The sequence below is a fragment of the Myotis myotis genome, unplaced genomic scaffold (assembly GCF_014108235.1).
Source record: "Myotis myotis isolate mMyoMyo1 unplaced genomic scaffold, mMyoMyo1.p scaffold_m19_p_15, whole genome shotgun sequence".
NCBI classification, from domain to species: Eukaryota; Metazoa; Chordata; class Mammalia; order Chiroptera; family Vespertilionidae; genus Myotis; species Myotis myotis.
The window spans coordinates 35,966,353-35,986,789 of NW_023416319.1; the positions used below are offsets into that span (position 1 = coordinate 35,966,353).

The 20,437-nt window shown below is 35.0% G+C and overlaps 1 protein-coding gene across 14 annotated transcripts in view; it reads right to left on the bottom strand.

The window, feature by feature from the left end:
* JMJD1C (jumonji domain containing 1C) overlaps window positions 1–20,437 on the bottom strand; it is a 252,566-nt gene that overhangs the window by 9,008 nt on the left and 223,121 nt on the right. For 11 of the 14 annotated variants that reach the window (XM_036336855.1, XM_036336854.1, XM_036336848.1 and 8 more), the window contains 11 exons: window positions 18,044–18,258; window positions 16,348–16,500; window positions 12,712–12,801; window positions 11,881–12,008; window positions 11,483–11,696; window positions 10,418–10,632; window positions 9,156–9,431; window positions 6,089–6,257; window positions 5,166–5,256; window positions 4,308–4,438; window positions 3,828–3,950 (listed from right to left, as the gene is read on the bottom strand). In XM_036336855.1, coding sequence (XP_036192748.1) covers window positions 3,828–3,950; window positions 4,308–4,438; window positions 5,166–5,256; window positions 6,089–6,257; window positions 9,156–9,431; window positions 10,418–10,632; window positions 11,483–11,696; window positions 11,881–12,008; window positions 12,712–12,801; window positions 16,348–16,500; window positions 18,044–18,258 — 1,805 coding nt within the window. Of the gene's footprint in view, window positions 1–3,827; window positions 3,951–4,307; window positions 4,439–5,165; window positions 5,257–6,088; window positions 6,258–9,155; window positions 9,432–10,417; window positions 10,633–10,752; window positions 10,852–11,482; window positions 11,697–11,880; window positions 12,009–12,711; window positions 12,802–16,347; window positions 16,501–18,043; window positions 18,259–20,437 lie in introns of those variants that run through there. The other 3 variants (XM_036336849.1, XM_036336861.1, XR_004972207.1) reach the window with 3 other exon arrangements.

Below are 20,437 nucleotides of genomic sequence, written 5' to 3' on the forward strand. Positions count from 1 at the left end.
AAAAAGTTAACTATGGTTATCTCTGAGTCTTATTTTCCAAATTCCCAGTTTCACTATACTGAAACATTTTAAAGAAATGTTCTTTGAAGAAATCTACTGCCTGCTACAATGAATACATCAGATGTTTCCCAATTTGCAACAGTAGAAATAAAAGCCTTTTTATCTTTAAAATTATCTGTAAGGATTTCTTAACTCAAACATTTATTAAGTGTTTACAATGTGCCAGACACTGTCCTAGAATGTTGGGGATTATAGTTAAGAAAGACAGTCAAAACCTCACAGATAAAAGAGGGTATTAATAAATGTAGACAAATAAGAATATCACGTAGTGAGTGCAGTCACACAAGTACAAAAAAATTCAAAAAGATGGGTTCAGTTCTCAATGTATGTTTATGAAACAATGTATGTTTATGAAATGCCAGTTGATTTTTTTTAGTTAATCCTTACCTGGATATTTTTCCATTGATTTTTTGAGAGTGGAAAGAAGGGAAGGAGTGGGAAAGAGGAGGGAGGAGAAGAAGGGGAGAGATAGAGAAACACAGATATGAGATAGACACACAGGCCCTAACCGGTTTGGCTCAGTGGACAGAGCGTCGGCCTGCAGACTGAAAGGTCCCAGGTTCGATTCCTGTCAAGGGCATGTACCTTCGTTGCGGGCACATCCTCAGTGGGAGGTGTGCAGGAGGCAGCTGATCGATGTTTCTCTCTCATGGATGTTTCTAACTCTCTATCCCTCTCCCTTCCTCTCTGTAAAAAAAATCAATAAAATATATTAAAAAAGAAAAAAAGAGATAGACACAGAGATTGGTTGCCTCCACTCACATCCCAACTGAGAGTAAGGATTGAACCTGCAACCCAGGTTCATGCCCTTGACTGGGAATCAAACCTTTTGGTGTGTGGTCCGATGCTCTAACCACTGAGAAAACTGACCAGGCCCAGTTGATGGATTTTAAATGTAGTTTTAAAAAATAACTATTTAAAATGATTTTTAGTGACAGAGAGGGAGGGAGAGAGAGAAACTTTGATTTGTTCCACTTCTTTATGCATTTACTGGTTGATTCTTTTTTAAAAAAAATACATATTTTATTGATTTTTTACAGAGAGAAAGGCAGAGGGATAGAGAGTTAGAAACATCCATCAGCTGCCTCCTGCTCACCCCCCACTGGTTATGTGCCTGCAACCAAGGTACATGCCCTTCCTGTCCCAAACCTGGGACCCTTCAGTCCACAGGCCGATGCTCTACCCACTGAGCAAAACCAGTTAGGGCTATTGGTTGATTCTTATAAGTGTGTGACTGGGGATCAAACCTGCAACCTTGGCTTATCAAGATGGTGCTCTAAGCAATTGAGCTACCTGACCAGAGCTAATGTGTTTTCTTTAACAAAATTATAATTTAACAACCTTAGATAAAAGTTTTTCAATTACTGTTCCTTTAACTTTTATTGCTCTGTAAATTAAAACAACCAAATCATAAGGAAGAGAAAGTTTATACTGTTTAATGAAGATCTCTAGTGGGAGATGATAATATGAGTTACACTTTGAGGGATAAACATAGGAATTTGCCAAAAAAAGAGATAGGAGGGCCATCATAGATGGAGGAAAAGAAAAAGTGCATACTTTTTAGACCACTATTTCTTAATGTGTTTTAAGCATTATTATATCCCCAAAACTTTTTTTTTTTTTAATATTTTTTATTGACTTAAGAGAGGAAGGGAGAGGGAAAAATAGCAACATCCATGATGAGAGAGAATCATGGATCAGCTGCCTTCTGCACACCCCCTACTGGGGATTGAGCCCGCAACCTGGGCATGTGCCCTGACCAGGAATGGAACCATGACCTCCTGGCTAGGCACCCAAAACATTCTTTACTTTTTGAGACCATCTATGAAAATTGGCAAAACTTTAGATAAAAGACAGTCAAAGAACTAAAATATTAATGTTTTCTCAAAATAAAAAACTATGCTATAAATGAGATGGGAGGTATGTAGACACAAAGGCGATTAAGAAAGTTCCAACATTTAAGCACATGAAAGACTAGAGAAAAACAGGCGTAACCTCTATATTGCAGACAAATTGCTATAGGGGATGATTTGAAAAAGAGTACAATGAAGTAGCCTTTGCCGGGTTGGCTCCATGGAGAGAGCGTCAGCCTGCAGACTGAAGGGTCCCGGTCAAGGGCACATGCCTGGGTTGCGGGCTTGATTCCTAGTGGGGGGTGTACAGGAGGCAGCTGATTAATGATTCTCTTTCATTACTGATGTTTTCATCTCTCCCTCTCCCTTCCTCTATGAAATCAATTAAAAGAAAAAAAAAGAGTACAGTGAAGTACAGACGAGATAATTAACCCTGAGGCATAACAGGCTTTGAAAGGATAAGTAATCTCAACCACAGGTCTCACATTTCTGTGCTAGAGCTGGGACTATAAACTGTCCCTGACTCTTAAATCCTTGGTTGTAGGAGAAGCAAAAGGTTTTTTTAATTTATTATAATCAATAATCAATAGCAAAGGGACCTGGGAAACAATGTAAAAGTGAGTTTCTATAGTTTTGGGAGAATTTAGTGTGGGTATTATAGAAGCTGTCAAATATACAGAAAAGTTGAGTGAATCCTGTAATGAAACCCCATATCCTTGGCAACTAGCCACTAAGCTGTACAAGCATTCTAGGCTCCAGATATACATATGACGATCTAAGTGATACTAGAAAACGCAGACAATTAAGTCTATAACTCTATGAACAGTATTAGGAATCAGGGAGTAGTTTCACAGGAGCCAAGGCCAGTATCTGAAGGTGACATAGTGATTAAACAGTGCCATTTATTTACAGATGTGGCAAGTAATTAAAGGACCAGAAAGAAACCATTAAATTACCCAGTTGTGAGAGCCGTAGCACAAGTAATTTCAGTGGGGTAGCAGGTATAGAGCCCAACCTTAATCAGATGAAATGTGAAAGGGAGGTGACAGACACAGCAAAGAATTTGGTATGAGAGCAAGAGTATAGGATGATGGCAAGAAAGACATGGTTTGAAGGAAGTTTTCTTTTGAAAAGGAAGGAACAGTCCAGAGTGCACTCCTACTCTGAAGAAAAGAAGCTAGTTAGTGGAGAGGGAAAATTTAAAGGCCTATGTCTATAAAGAAGGGAATAACGGATGAAAAAGGTTTCAGAAAGAAATCCAGAGGATGGAATCTAAAACCTATACACTGGATAGAAACGTTATTTCTACTTTAAAAGAAAAGGCTCCTTGCCTTGGCTGGTGTGGCTCAGTTGGATGGAGTGTTGACCTGTATACCAAAAGGTGGCGGGTTCGATTCCAGGTTGGGGTATGTGCAGAAGGCAGCTGATCAATGTTTCTCTCTCTCTCTCTCCTCCCCCCATGTCTCTAAAACTCAATAATAAAAACTGTAAAAAGAAAAAAAAAAAAAAAAAAAAGGTCCCTTCTAAATGATACTGGAGAAAAAATCATCTTCAGAGTTGTAGGGTCTACTGTCTATTCTTCAATAAATGTTTATAAGTGAGCTTTAACAGTCTATTTTCATTAACACAATATTTAATGAAAAAGAAAAGAGCAAATAAAAATAAGAGCAATAAATAAAAAAAAGAGCAAATAAAAATATCCATTTTTAAAATTAAAATTCCTATTATGTAAAAAAACAACGCCACACGGGTAAACAATCCCTCAAGTAATAAAGATTAAAATATCCCTATAATCATTGTAATTCTTTCTGTAATCTTTGCTGTTAACTCACAGGCTGACATTCTGGATAACACTAGTGTGTGTGGTTACTCAACTGTTATTTCAAACATCATTATTCTTTAAGTTTTTTTTACCTGCTTTTGAGAGAATGCCATTTCCTTTTGCTATGCCAACATAGACTAGAATATTTACAACATCAGAAACTTCAACATGGAGATTTGTTGTTCCTATGTCATGATCTTTAGCAGCAGCTACACCTGTGTATGAAATAAAATTTTACTTGACTAATTTACATATCCCAAACCAACTCTATGAGGAAAATTTAATTGTTTTACTCTCCATGATTCAAAACCTCCCCCCAAAAGTCACAATCCTGAAATGTTCCATAAAAATTAAATCAATAGAAAATGGAAATATTTGCAAGGAATTAGCAGGTACTTATCTATATATGGGATATTACTTCCTACTATATTGATTTAGAAAAATATTTCAGTGGATTCTTAAAAGAACATATTTAGTGTAATCTAAAAATCATTAGACAATTTATCTATGGAGAGAAGTTAGTTAAAATTCCATAGAATTCCAAGTTGATGGAAATGCAAATATATACCTACCATAGGCACTGCACAACCTGGGTCCTAGATCAGGGCGCACAAAAAATGCTGGCAAATGAGAGGCCAAGTTGAATTTTCCTTCTGGATTACAATATTCTGGCAATGGCAGGCTTTTTAAAAAATCTTCATATCTGAAAAATAACATTGGCTTCTTTTGAATAAAGACATATTTTTAAGTGCTTCCAAATATGTAATTTTCAACTTGTTCAAAAACATAAGGCCTTTGATAGGTAACACTTTTCCTGACTTCATTAAAAGTTTAAATGAGTGCATAATACATCCACAAGCAAAGAACAGAAGCCATACTAAAATGGCAATGCTGCCTAATCGTGACAGTTAAAAACACCATGAACAGGGAAGTCCCAAAGAATGTGTCCTTGACATGAGCATTCTTTTCTTTACTGTCCTAACATGGACTCTCCCCTGCTGAGACTACAGAAATTCAGTTTCTTTTCTTTCTTATTAATTTATTTATTTATAAAATCCTCACCCGAGGATATTTTTTTCCATTGATTTTTAGGAAGAGTGGAAGGGATAGAGACAGAAAGAAACAACGATGTGAGACACATCAATTGGTTGCCTCCCGCATGCGGAGATTGAGCCTGCAACCGAGGTACATGCTCTTGACCAGAATCAAACCCACGACCCTTTAGTCCCAGGGCCTATACTAAACGACTGAGCCAAATCAGTTAGAGCCAGTTTTGTTTTTTAGTTTATTTTTAATTGAGGAAGAAAATGCCTCACATTCACTTTTGTTGTTGTTCCTTATCTTACTTCTGGGTATAAATCTCAGCTCAACTTCAAAAAGCTAAGTCAAAAAAACCCCAAAAAACAAAAAACAAATTTCAAAAGATTTACCTGGCTGGCATCATAGTCTTGAATTCTTCTCCTGAAGGGCAATCTTTCAATTTTAAAACAACTGTTTCTCCACTTTTCGTTTTTTGCCGTTCTATAAAGAATACAGTTAATTACAAAAAAAGTAATCTCTGCCTTTTAAATTTTTATTAATGTTTGAAGAGGAAGAAATGTAAAAAGTGAATGAATAACTCAATTGTAGCACAGTAGGTACTTAATGAATGCGTGCATAATTGGCTTTTATTTCTTATATACTTAGGTAGTTTTAAGACTTTTGTTCTTATGTATATAAATTCTTTTAAAAATATTCCTATTTTTATTAAAATTACTTTTAATTTTCAGTGTTTTATATAAATTTTATAATTCAACTTCCAAAGGTTTATGGGGTTGCCAAATAATATTCCTCATGTGATATAAGTAACCATAATTAAAAGACTTGTTTATGGCCAAAAGAAATTAGATGTGGAGACAAGAATAGGATCTAGTCTCCTATTTCCAAGCACAGATGATCAACTCAACCATTTTTTCAATGGTGTGAAAACCGGCATTCAGTAGAAACTGTATTTCTAATTTTGAATTTTCCTCTTTTCCTATGCTAGCTATGTGGCATTTTGTGGGGTTTTTTGCCCACTGTATCTAAGCTAATGTAATATTTAAGGTAGTCTAGGCTAAAAGCTTGACATTCTATAGGTTAGGTGAATGCATTTTGACACGATAATTTCAACTTACGACTTTATCAGGATGTAACCAATTTTAAGTTGAGGAATATCTGTATTTGTTTCTTTTTATTAGACAACAAAGTAATATAGAAGTTTAAAAGATTAAAAACCTGGTAAGTCGTATTTACAATTTATTGTTTTTGGGGAATACTAGTATGTTTAATAAAAAGAGTGAACAGACAACAAACAAACCAAAAACCAACGTACTTGAAACTTCTTCAAAACCATCCCAGAATTCTTTGACATTGCCATTTGAAGTGATGCTGTCTTTACAGTTCAGAAGATCAGCTTGGTGGTCTCCAAAATCAAGACTAATTGATTCTGACTTCCATAAGCTCATGTTCATTTTCTTATGTACACCAGAAACCACTGCAGGCTTATAAATAGATAAATAAAAGTTGAAAGATATATGGACACTTCCAAAATTTGACTTTATAAGCACATACAACAAATGTTAAGTTTTAGTACTAATGACAACTTGTGAGAATAAGAGGCAATCAAAAATAGGCCCTGACTTGGAAAGATGTTCACAATACAGTATATTGTTAAAAAGAAAAAGGGATGAGAATGCTGTGTAGAGTACATTAAAAATTTCATTTCTAGACAGTATAAATATGATTTTTTGGTTGCTTTATTTACAGATTAATTTTTAGACACAATATAACCTACTCATTTGTTTGTATGTATGTAATGTATATATTAAAAATTTTAAAGTAAATTATATAAAAACTCCTTGAGCTTAAAAGTTTATATACATTCTGAGTTTCCATTACTTAAAACACATACCTACATTTTTTACCTTGACAAGGATCATAATAAATAAAAATATTAAACTAGGCATAACAACATTAAATTTCAAGCCTAATCACTATTCTCTGAAAGTGAACCTCTCCTTTGAAATCCTATGAATTAAAAATCCCTCAAGGCTCTCTAAACTAAAAACCAACAACTCAAGTTTTATAGCTTTTAAAACTCCAATGGTGATGTTTTAAAAAAACAAACCTCTTAGGCAATCTGATGTATTATTCTCAGCCCCCTCCCTTGCCCCCACCTTAATTCCTTTATTATAAATGAAGTTGAAAGTCTAAAATATAGAGAACACAAAGTTGTGACTTAAAGTCTTCTGTAAAAGATACTAAGTACACTTAAACTTCATACGATAATTAAATTTAGAGAACCATAGAATAACCTCAAACTAGGGTTCTTATAACAATAGTCATCTCAAAAGCAAAGAAAATAAAAAACCACCCTAAAATCTGGTTGACTACATGGATGACTGCTCCATTAAACTTACTTTCAATGGGCTTAATGACACGTCCAACTATTATTAAAACATTCAACTATTAGATAATTAACTACTGTTGGCAATTCACAGCCCCAATTATGCATACTCAATAATATTCCTTATCCAACCCTATGCCATTCTAATTGATGGTAACCAGCAGCTTAGGAAAAGGAGGATTTTTAAAAATTATAGAGGCAAGTTACTTAGAATATTCTGAAGCAGAACCTTGAGACCATCATCATCATCTTCCCGAAATACTGAACACTTTGACTCCACGCGTCTAGTCTCATTCCCCTCTAATTCAACTTTCAATCTGTTTTGCTGTCACTTTAAAATGTCAGTTTACTTTGATTACTGAATTAAACCTATTATCTGTAGGATACAGTGCAAACTTTTAAAGTATGATATATAAAGGCCATTCATAATCTGAAAAATCAGATTCATAATCATAACTCTAACTACCTCATTTCTTTACCATTACCCCATAGAACTCTTACATCTGTGTTCCAGACAAACAAAACTACTTAACACTTCCCCCCAAACCTGATGCTCTTGTTTAAAGCATCTCCAACCTATTGTCTATCTAGAAAAATTTCACTTAACCCCTAGGGCATTAATTCAGATCAGCCTTTTTGAATTAGTACTCTAGCTTAGTCATTCCCTATTTGGGGTTTCTATAGTTACCTTGAACAAACTTCTTAGAATATTTAACATGTTTATAAAAATATTTATGTGACTATTTCAAACCCACACAAAGTTAAGTGGTCTAAACTGTGACCCAGCAATGGTATTGAGCTTTGCGAGGCAAGCCCTGCCCCTCAAAAAGAAAAAAAAAAAGGAAGCTAAATATTGTGTGCTATCAGCCTTCTTTATCCATGGCTTCTGAATTAGCAGATTCAACCAACCATGAATAGAAAATAGTAGGAAAAATAAGAGATGTTCTGTTGTTGCTGATATGTACTATGTAGTTAAGGCCTACGATGGTTTCCTTTGTATGAAACACATAAATACAAATTTATCTTGTCATTATTCCCTAAACAGTATCATATAGCAACTATATACATAGTATTTACACTGCACTAGGTATTATAAGTAATCTAGAGATAAAGTATACAGGATGTGAAATATGGCATCAAATGTATATAATGTACAGGTATGTATTTTTCCTGGGGAGAGAGAAATTAAACTGTCATCAGATATTAAAAAGGATTAGTGACCTAAAAAAAGATTAAGAACTGTACTAAAACAGTTCTTACTCCTATCTTACTAATTTTTATATAACTTACTCATTTTCATATCCTTTGTGGCAAGCATAAAGAATGAATTTTATTAGGTGCTCAATAACTATCTGAGGAATGAAGAAAGTGAAACAAAATAGCAATGATGTTTTTCAGAAAGCAAGAAAAAACTGAAGGTGGTAATCCTAAATCATGCAAATTCTTAATTTTGTTCATACTTTGTGCATTGATGTCATATACTGCCATCTGAAAGGTGTATCAAACATTACATCAAAACTTTGTTCCAACATTTTTATTTGAGAATTATATAATGGAATTTGTCATTCAAGGCTTGATGAACTAAGTTAAAAATAGTGTATGGGTAAACATTAAAGGCAAAAACATCTATACTTTTCATCAGTTCAAGAAAAAATGCTTCTATAATTAACACTTTAATAGCAGATATGAAATCTATTAATTGGACTAAAACAGAAGTGTGAGAAAAAGGAGGTACCAAACTATGTAAATACAATGGCTTTTTAAAGTCTGCTGATTAAAAAATCAGTGCTTTCCTAAATTCATATAAATCTGGCCAAAAATAAGAATTCAGAAACAATCAATCTGGTAATCTTTTTATATCTTACTTCTACTCCAAATGTATTAAGTACTATCCCTCCTTTATTTTCTATTTCTAAAAAGAAAAGCATTTTGCCTCTTTAACTCGCTTCAGTTCCTCTAAGAATGTGTACTAAAATCAGCTTAAAATACTCACTTGTCCATGTTTCCAACACTCTTTGAAAAGCTTCCAATTATTAGTATTTTTATAATCCTTAAGCCAAAGAATATGCTTCTCACAGATCCAAGAATGTGGTATATCATTGAACAATTTGTTTTCATCCATGGCAGATTTTCTGCTTTCTCTAGGCTCTTCTTTAAGGTCTGGTTTTACATTTATCTTAGTGGCTTTATTTGGTGGAATTTTGTTTTCAACAACTGAAGCAATTATGTCATCAAGAATGTTTGGCATGGTCCTTCCACTTTTACCACTCTATAGGGGGGGAAATTATATTTTGAGAAGAAATGCATACAGTTTTAAACTCACTTTTTTCTTTTTCTTTTTTCCTCTTCACCAAAGGACATGCTTAGAGGGAGAGGAAGAGAGGGAGGGAGGGAGGGAGGGGAAGGGAGAGAGAGAGAGGGGGAGAGAGAGGGAGAGAGAAAGAAAGAGAGAGAGAGAGACAGAGACAGAGACAGAGACAGAGACATTGATGTGAGAGAGAAACATCGATCAGTTGCCTTCCATAAGTGCCCCAACTGGGGATAAAACTGGCAACCTTTTGGTGCACAGGATGACGCTAACCAACTGAGCAACTCCAGACAGAATAAACTTTCATTTTGATTTACTACTAACATAGCAAACAACTAACACAAATAATTTACTTGCCCTCAAGAATATGTGAATATGGATCTTTAGTCCCTACACTGTTCCTGCCCTTAGAGGTGGGAACCAGAATTTTGGTGGTCTCCATGTGAGGCCAAGTCTGCAGCAACTGGAAGTATGGCTTTCCTACTTTTTATATTGTTTTAGGATTGGGGCAGAGCGCACAAATAGGTAGAATTTCCAATATACTTTTAATGGCCACTAAAAACGTATGCTTATCTATACAATTATCTGTATTTTTCTCTGGAGAATAACGAAAGCAAAATTGATTTTTGAATATTTTAACTAACCAAACATTTACCTCCATGTTCTCCTCCTTCCCCCATTAGATATATGGTTTTCAAATTCTGAAGGAGTATCTTAGGGCTCCTTCTGGCATCAAAATGCCACTTGCCCAACCTTATTCATTTACCTTGGAAAAACCAAACTCTCTAGCTTTCAAATTATGAGTTATAATGCAAACAGGAACATGCCAAATAATTTGGTGTATATTATTTGATCTGACTCTATTTATTATGTAGTTCAAAGCTGAGTCTCCAAATCATCTAAACTTAAGGCCAATATAAAGGTAAAAAATCTGGCATCTCACTTACTGGGGTTCCCATCGAATATACTGGTGCAAAGGCAATGCCAGCATCTGTAGAACCCACACGTAGTTTGCCAGCTGTTGTGGTCAGTAAATCCCGTAAGGTTGAGCCTTGTTCATTATTCTGGGACACTGGAGGTGATGTTCTGCTATTTGGAGAATCAGGACTGTCTTGTTCTCTCTCTTCTTTAATTTGCTTTTCAAGGGCAAATTCTTTATTTTCTGAAATAAAACATTTTAAAAAATTCAAATAAAATTAAGCATGCTGCGAAAGTACAGACAAAACTGGCACTCTGTATTTTATAGTGAGACATTAAAACTATACACTAGTGATTTATTCACCTGAACACACACCAGAGGATGGGCTAGATCCTTCAAAATGGAGTCAAACGGTTTGAATATGAAAAGGCCTTCCTCAAAATCTTAGGCATGAGTTTATACCTGCCACAAATGAAAACACTATAGCTAAGACAGGAAGAAGTACTGGTATATGTGAGTAATAAATCTACTGCCCTAGAGGCTTTATTAATGTGCTCATCCCAGAAATGATTCTACAACTAATTTTGATGCAATCACAGGGAGGTAAGTTCCTAATAAGAGAAGACAAAGGTTTTACTGAACCTAAGCCATAATGGGAGCAAAAGACAAAAAGTAAATTGTTTTATGTGAATAGTACATTAATGTATAAAAGTATATTATTGGTTATATTATAATACTCTATAATACAGCTGACCCTTGAACAACATAGCTAGGGGTGCCCACAATACCCCATGCAGTCAAAAATCCACATATAACTTTTGACTTCCTCAAACTTGTCCTTTGATACCTGTGGAAGATTGGTCCCAGGACACCCCCAACCATCATGGATACCAAAATCCATGGATGCTCAAGGCTCCAATATAAAATAGTGTAGATTAATGCATATAGTTGGCACTCCACATCCGTGGATTCCCAATCATGAATCATAAACAGTACAGGTACTTATGGGAAAAATCCACATAAGTGTACCCACACAGTTCAAATCCATATTGATCAAGGGTCACTGTACAGTTAGATAATTAATGACATTTACCTTTTTTTTCCTCTCTGGACTTTTGTTCTGCAAGATCTGCTAACCAGTGTAGTGGTGACTGGGATTCTGGGGGACTTAACTTGCTGTCTGTGCTTATATCACTCCCTGGACTGCTGCTGCCATTGCCCTCAGACTTCTGAGGAGTATTTTGCTGCTGAGACTCAGGCATGCACAGAGAAATCTTATTACTGTGATTAAGAACATTCTGTAAAACCTGTGAGGATAGAACAGCAGAATTTTAAAAATTCTATCTCTTCAATTGATCACAGTTAAAAGAAGTCAGATTTGACAGTAACACAGAAACAATTTAAAAAAGTAAGTCTTAAATCGGATATAAAATATCAAAGCTAATTAATTAACCATGCATTTTATTTAAATAATTAGAAATTTATACTCACTTGAGATACACCATTCATTGTAGAAAAATTACCAACTTGTATATTCTGTTTGTTAGTACAATGACAATGGGATTTAATACCATACTTTTCTCTAAGAGTGTGCATCACATCTAGAAGATCTGTCAAAACTACAAAATATAATAGTGGTTAATTAAAGTTAAAACTAATGTTAAAACATTATAAAATTTCCCCCCCTTTTTTTGGTGCCATTTAACTTTTATTTTTTTCTTCAATCCTTCTATCTAGTATAGGTTTGATCATTAAACCAATTTCATGCTCTCCATTCTTTTCTATTAAAAATTCAGTGTTTAAAAAAAGTAGAATAACCTTTCATTATAAATCTAATAAATTTTTCATTAAACTCTGGATTTCCCCTTCTAAAAAATAGTTCATCTGTGGTTTATACTTAGTCATGGGGCTGGGCTTGTTAGCTTTATTACATGGAGAATTCTAAGAATGGAGCACAAACAATTTAAGATGAAATAAATTGCTCTGGCCGGTTTGGTTCAGTGGACAGCATTGTGGACTGAAGGGTCACGGGTTCCATTCCCAGTCAAGGGCACATACCTCGGTCGTGGGCTCAATCCCCGGCCTCATTGGGGTGTCTGCAGGAGGCAACCAATGGATGTGTGTCTCTCACATTACTATTTCTCTCTCTGTCTCTCCCCTTCCCTTCCACTCTCCTTAAAAATCAATGGAAAAATATCCTCCATTGAGAAATAACAAAAAAACACATTACCTCTCCATTCCATTTTACTCCTACATATGCACAAATAATCTTGAGCAACTAAGTGCTATTACACTAAGTAAATAATGTCTATTTATACTTACCAGAACTGGGTATAATTTGAGTTGGCATTAGATGTTTGTGATCATGAGGCTGTCCCTTCACACACTTTATCCAAGCATACAGTTCTTTATCTGTAATATTGCAACATATGTACTTTTATATCACTCACGGTTATACAATTATAAAATGGATGGCTTCTATATAAAGACCTTAACAATTATATAAATGTCAATGGTAGGATTCAAATGTATGGTTCTTAAAAATAAATAAATAAATAAATAAATAAATAAATAAATCCCACCATTCTAAGAATTTTATAAAAACAGGATATAAAATTGATGTTAGCCTTTCCTAAAATGACCATTCTTTATTATCATTAATGTATTAGTTACCTCCTTCTACGCTATGATTCTACCTTCTCTGTAGCTAATCTCCTTTGATTGTTTGTTTTCTGTGCCAAACATGGCTTTTGCCCAATCGTAGGTACATTAGACTGATATACGTTCATCACTTACTAACTCATTTTCCTTTTATGCTTCAAAGACATGGAGAGAAACCATCATGAAACATGTGAAAAAGCCATGACTTGATAGATAGCTACAGAAGAAAAACTGTGATGTCCTAAATTACAGTGCACCAGAGAGTAAGATAAAGAGACGAGTAATTAACGAGTTAATAGCTGTGGACCAACTGACAGACTATTCACATTTTGAATGTAATTGGAGCTTTGCATCAATTTCTGTACTGATCAACAGCTGCCACTGCATCCTGCTTGTGTATGAATTTTCAGAACTGTTGCCAGTAACCAATCAAAAGGGGTAACTATTTCTTCTTTACAAAACATGCACTTTAAACTGTCCCCCGGTTCATCTTCCCCTGTCCCTTATCTGTAGTCAATGTAAATTCTTTGAAAACAACTTACATATTTCTTCCCCCAAAAAATAATGTACAGAAGAGCCCTTCCACTCTAGAACAGTGGACAAGTTTGTCACTTCTATCTAGCCCAGCTGCCTGTGGGTCAGACTGCATGCTGCAGGACCTAGTCTTTTCCAGCTAGCATTTAGCTCAAACCCTTTCTTTCAGAAAAGCTTTTGGTCATGAAAGGTCTTTGTTTAACAACAGTATTTAATTGCTACTATTGCCTTCAAACAAGATTCCATACCTGGAGTTGTAAACATATTAAAGCATAGCATAAGGCATATTATACACAGGAAAACTATTTAATACCTTGATCTCAATAAGATTTTCTCTATAAATTTAATGACAAAGATAGCTACTTATGATGTGGTTTTAAGAGCTTAAATGAATATAACAAAGCTCATTAAATTCAGCATAAAAAATCTAGAACTATTATTCCATAAGTCCCATACAAAATAAAGTCAAATCCAATCTAAAACTTTTAAAAAATGTTTTCTGACTTTCTGCTCCAAAGCCTACATAGTAACTTATAAATGTTTTCTAATTTCTTGTATTTTAGACGCTTATGTTAGTTATCACTATGTAAAGTGATAATCTAGTCAAGTGTGTTTATTATAATATTTAACAATGAAATAGGAATAGGTAGAATATAATCAAGGCATATAGATTATAAAAAAATGATATGGTGCCCAGCCAGTGTTTCTCAGTGTTGAGTGCCAACCCATGAACCAAAAGGTTCACTGGTTCAATTCCCAGTTAGGGCACATGCCTGGGTTGCAGGTTCAATCCCCAGCAGGCAGCTGATGGATGATGTTCCTCTCTCATCAATATTTCTCTCTCTCTCTCTCTTTCTCTCTCTCTCTCTCTCTCTCTCAAAATAAAAATTTTTAAAAATCAGTAAAAACACATTTTAAAAAATGGTCTGGTGAATGACAGACTATACTTTCAAAATTAACACCCTATTCTTTTTTGTTATTTTTGTTAATCCTCACCCAAGGACATCTTTTCGATTGATTTTTAGAGAAATGGAGAGACAGAGGAAAAGTAATATTGATGTGATAGATACACATCCACTGGTTGCCTCCCGCACATTCCCTGACCAGGATGGAGACTACAAACGAGGTATGTGCCCTTGACTGGGATCAAACCTGTGACCATTAAGTCTGTGGGCCGAGATTCTACATAGCCAAACTGGGTAGGGCTAATACCCTATTCTTGTTCACAAAAGGATTCAAGTATATGTATGTGTGTGTGTATACACACACACACACACACACACACACACACACACACACACACACACACGATATAGCAAAATATAATACATTAAAATTAACATATGAAACCAGAAAATACAAAATGAGTGTCATGAAGTTTTATAGCAGTGTAGCTACTTCTATCAACTGAAAATATCCAAATAAATTTTTATGGTTTTGAAGATATTCCTTATCATGGCTTTGCATTTTACTCATATATAATATGTTGTTCATATCACAGAAACACCAAGGAGTAGATGTTTGGAGATACTTCCCCAGTTATATAAGAAAAAAGGTTAGAAAGAATGAAGCTTAGTACTCCTATCAGCAGAGAAGATACTGATGGCTAAGTCATGTTCATCTACCTGATATACTACTCTGAAAAAAAGTTGACTGAAATGAAAAATCTATCATAAACATGATTTTACCATTAATACTTCCAATAACTTGAATCGTCTCATTTTATTCAAGACTTATTCCAACAAGTAACTCAATACTTTCAAGGTTATCAGTATTAGGTAGCTACTTCTAAAACTGACTTGGATAACGTTTCTAAAAGTATCTCCAGCTGTTATTAAAATGCAGAACACTGTTTTTGTGCCATTTATCTAGAAATTAAAAATAATAGTTTCAAAGGCTGTTTTCACATATAATGAAGATTTCTTCTTCTGTAAAAATTAGGGAATAAGTAGTAAGTGGCAGCATATTCTTGGACAGGTTGATTTGAACTATATGGATCAATATTTAGAAAAATCAAGTCATACTAATAAGTGTTAAATTTCGACTTATGCAAAGCCCTAGTAAATTTGGTTACATTATGCAATTACTTGCTTGAAATGAGGGGTGAAGAGTGAATATACTGATCAGGTTAAACAGATGCAGCTTTATTCTAAAAAAATACAGCCCGAGCCGGTTTGGCTCAGTGGACAGAGCATCAGACTGTGGACCACAGGGTCCTGGGTTCGATTCCGGTCAAGGGCACGTACCTGGGTTGCAGGCTCCTCCTGGGCTGGGCCATGGTTGGGGAGTGTGCAGGAGGCAACCAATTGATGTGTTTCTCTCACATCGATATTGCTCTCTCCTCCACTCTCTAAAAATCAGTAGAAAAATATTCTCGGGTGAGAATTAAAAAAATAACAAAATTTTTTTAAATGCTTAAAAAAATCTGGCCATTAATAAACTGTGGTTACTCCTTTTAAAAACTTCCTAATGGTAATGTATTATGGAAGATCGGAAAAATACCCACACATATCTAATTTCCAGATGCATGATCCTAGAGAAAATAAACATTATAAAAAATTTAACTTAAAGAGATCAACCAATGAATATGCATATATGTATAACCCGTGGACATGGACAATGGGGTGGTAAGGGCTTGAAGGTGGGGGAGAGGATGGGAGTGGGCTGGAAGAGGTTAATGAAGAAAAAAGGAGGACCTATGTAAAACTTTCAACAATAAAGATTTAAAAAACGTTTTAAATTTATATGAAGTTATGAACCGACCTCTAGAACTCTTCCTTTCCTTTGCCTTGTAACAATCTAAGCAAACCACAAATCCACATTTTTGGCAGACCCAATGGATGTTAAACAATGTTGCTTCACATGCATCACACATCTCTCGGACTCCTCGCACTGCTCTTTTCCAGGCAATTTTGGCTGAAATACAGAGAAATAAAAATCTAAGGGTAAACATACTCTTTTTCATGCAATTTTTGCTGAAATACACAAGAACAAAAATGTGAAGGCAAACCAAGAACTTTGAAGGATATACAAGGTCCCAAAAACTATATACAAACTTTACAGCTGATAGCTCAATTGATGTTTCTTTCTTTTCAGATTTAACCCATTGAAATTAATAATTAAAAAATGTGCGTAAGTTTTTTTGGGGATACCCTATATTAAAAATCAATAGCAGATTCCTTTTAAAAAATATTTTTGATTTTAGAGAGGAAGGGAGAGGCAGACAGAGAAACATCAATTGGTTGCCTCCCATATGCACCCCAACTGGGAGCAACCCCGCAACCCGGGTAAGTGCCCTGACAGGGAATCAACTGGTGACCTTTCAGTGCATGGGATATGGGACGATGCTCAATCAACTGTGATGCACAAGCCACACTGGCCAGGCAATAGCAGATTTCTTGAAATAACTAGTACTCAATCTTGACACTTTCGACATTTTGGACTACATACAAAATTCTCTGTTGTGGAGGATTATCTAGTGCAGCGGTCGCCAACCTTTTGGACCTCATGGACCACTAGTGGTCTGTGGACCACCGGTTGGCAACCACTGATCTAGTGCATTGTAGAATGTGTAGTGGCACTGTGGCCAATACCGGTATGTACTGGTACTCTAACCCCAGTACTTTTCAGTTACTGAACCAAAAATGTCTCCTGGGGGGCAAACCACTGATTTAAAGGAAGCCAAAGAAGCTAACATTTAGAGAGCTGTTAGTATTGTAGGTACTTTACATAAGTAAACACAATTAACCTGACTACTTTCTAAACAAATCTATAAAGTAGTTATCATTCCTGTTTTATATTCATACAGTTAAGCAGGGAGTAAAGTTGAGTTTCAAATATATACCTAACTCTAAAGACTATGATGAACCACACTAGATTAAAAACTTAAATAACTGGGATGGATTATGTTTTCATATGACAAATGTTATAATTTCCCAATTTCACATCTAAACTGTCTTTGTCATGCTAAACTATGTCATAATGGCAGAAACAGTAAAATGCTCTTGTGATTTCACAAACTGCTAATCCATTCATTTCAACCTTAATTGGAGAATATATTTTTTTTAAAAAATCTATTTTTATTGATTTCAGAGAGGAAGGGAGAGGGAGAGAGAGAAAGAAACATCAATGATGAGAAAGAATCATCTATCAGCTGCCTCCTGCATGTCCCCTACTAGGGATTGAGCCCGCAACCCAAGCATGTGCCCTGACCAGGAATGGAACCTGGAACCTCCTGGTTCCTTGGTTGATGCTCAACCACTGAGCCACGTCGGCCGGACTGGAAAATATCTTTTACCCTAAGTATGTATAGGTGCACTTGTACACAAAAAGTGTTATTATCAAAATTAAAAGTCAACAAAACTAGGCAGGATTAGGGACTTCTCCCAAATAAAACATACTTCAAGTTCTTAAAATCAAATTTATACAATTTCATGTTCTAAGTATATAATTTCCTTACCATCCTTTTTCACCCAGGACAAAGCTGTTTTTTCAGATGTTACTAATTGACAGAACTTATCACCTATTATATCCAAGATATATTTAGAAGTTTCTATGTCTAGTTCATCATCTTCATAATTTTCATGTGTCCATAAACTCATAGCTTCATCATCATATTGGTCAGGAGAAGAGAAACCATCTATTCTAACAACTCCATTTTTACTAAATGACAATCTGAAACATTAAAACATAAAAGAATTATTCACCCAAATAGAAGTCCAGTTAAAGTTGTACATTTATAATAAATTTATATTTTTATATTAAATATAGATTATATTTACAATTTAAAAAGAAAACAGGGTAGTTCACACACACACACTTTAATTAATTAAATTTAACCAACTTAGATGACTCCCATAGTGTTATACAAATGGCAATGATAAGCAGTACCAATTTTAGATTATTTCAAAAGATTTTCCCTATTACTATACTTAACTACTTAACTCTAATAAAACGAAAACTATGTCCAAGTATTTGATGAGAACAAGATTGAAAATGTTAGCTAAATGCTTCCTACAGCACTGCTGTTATTTTATACAAAATCTAAATCAGGAACCTTTAAAGTTGAGAATGCTAGAAATCCTCTTAAGATCTTAACTTGGAGGATTAAAAAAAAAAAAGCCAAATACCTACACAGGGTGGGGCAAAAGTAGGTTTACAGTTGTGAGTGCATTAAACGGTCTATTCTTGTACTAATTATTGTATTATTTTCCATACAACTACCTGTAAACCTACCTTTACCCCATCATGTACATGTTTTTCATTAATTAAAATGACACTTTATTAACTTGATTTAGAGGAACAAGGGTGAAACTCTTAATGTTTATTAGGAACCCATTAGTGTATTCCCTGCCTTTAGCTTCTGACACCCAATTAATATAACTACTGAAACTATTCAGTACAGAGAATTTTAGGGTAAATGGAAGGCAAAATTGCTTTTTTTAATAGCTGGTGGGGATTATTCAATTATCTTTATAATTAGTCTCAAACATGGGATATTGAAAGTTCATTACAAGTCATTCTGTACTTTTCAAATGGATACCAACATCTTTACTTCTTTTTCACAATCCTTTCTTACCTTACCCTTTTCCCTTTTCAAAAGCCAAATATCTCCCTTTGTTTTAACCCATCACCTTATTTCAGCTTGATATTATTATATTTACCTGAATATTACTTTCCTTCAAACTTCCTAAGACTTTATCTCTTCAAACCACTTTCCTTTGATTTCTTTTACGTACTTTCATGTGTATTATCATCTATAACTATTTTGGGGGGAATTATTGGCTAGAAAGACCATGAAGTAAAGAACTAAGAAATAAACTTGTCTTCCTACAAATACATACTTTGGGGATCTCCAGTGACCCACCAGCGCAGAATATTTGCCAAAGCAAAGTATCTCCTAACTTCTTAGGAGGAGGATGCTGATGATTAGGAAAATAACTGCAGCTAACAATAGTAGAGTATATCACATGTGCTTGGCATTACACTAATGACTGTGTACTTTACATAATCTTCATGAAACCCCTCTGAAGTAGGTTACCACTATCATTCATATTATGCAGATGAGTCAGGCTTAGCAATAGTCCTACCTACCACAATAAATCATACAGGAAATAAGGAAAAAATGATTCTAGAATCTGAGACATTAGTCTCCTTGCTGTAGTTAACCAGCTATTCCTCATTCACCTCTGACAAATTTACCTGTGAGATTCAGTATTAAGGTATTATTTGGTAATGTTAATATTACCATTATATGTAGTTTAGTTACTTATATAGTAATTACACACTAATAGCAACTATACCAGGTGTACTGGTTAATAATGCGGATTTTGTGATCCGTGAAAACACGGTAATTTCAAGAGAAACATCGAAAGTGCTTTATTTAAAAAAAATGTGGTTACACATTTCCCGCATCTTTCAGGTAATTTGTGGATACTGTCACAATAGAACTTTTCTTGTTTTTGAGGCAAACCATTCAGAGACCCAATCTTCCACTTCTTCGTATGTTTTGAAGTGCCGCTCAGAAAGTGCGTGTGCCATTGATCAGAACAAGTGGTAATTTGAAGGAGCAAGGTCTGGTGAATACAGCGTGTGGGTTACTTCTTCCCAGGCAAGATCTTTTAACGTATCTTTAACTGGTTTTCAAGTGTGTGATGGCGTGTCATCATGAAGCAAAATTACTTTGCCGTGTCTTCTGGCACATTCTGGTCGTTTTACAATCAAAGCCTGGTTCAAATTGATTGCAATAGGTCCTCGGTTATGTCGGAGATCCATTCCTATGGCATGACATAACGCGATTTTCACCATAAGTTGGAACCCACCTACATAAGCACCTACGTGTCACTCACATGGA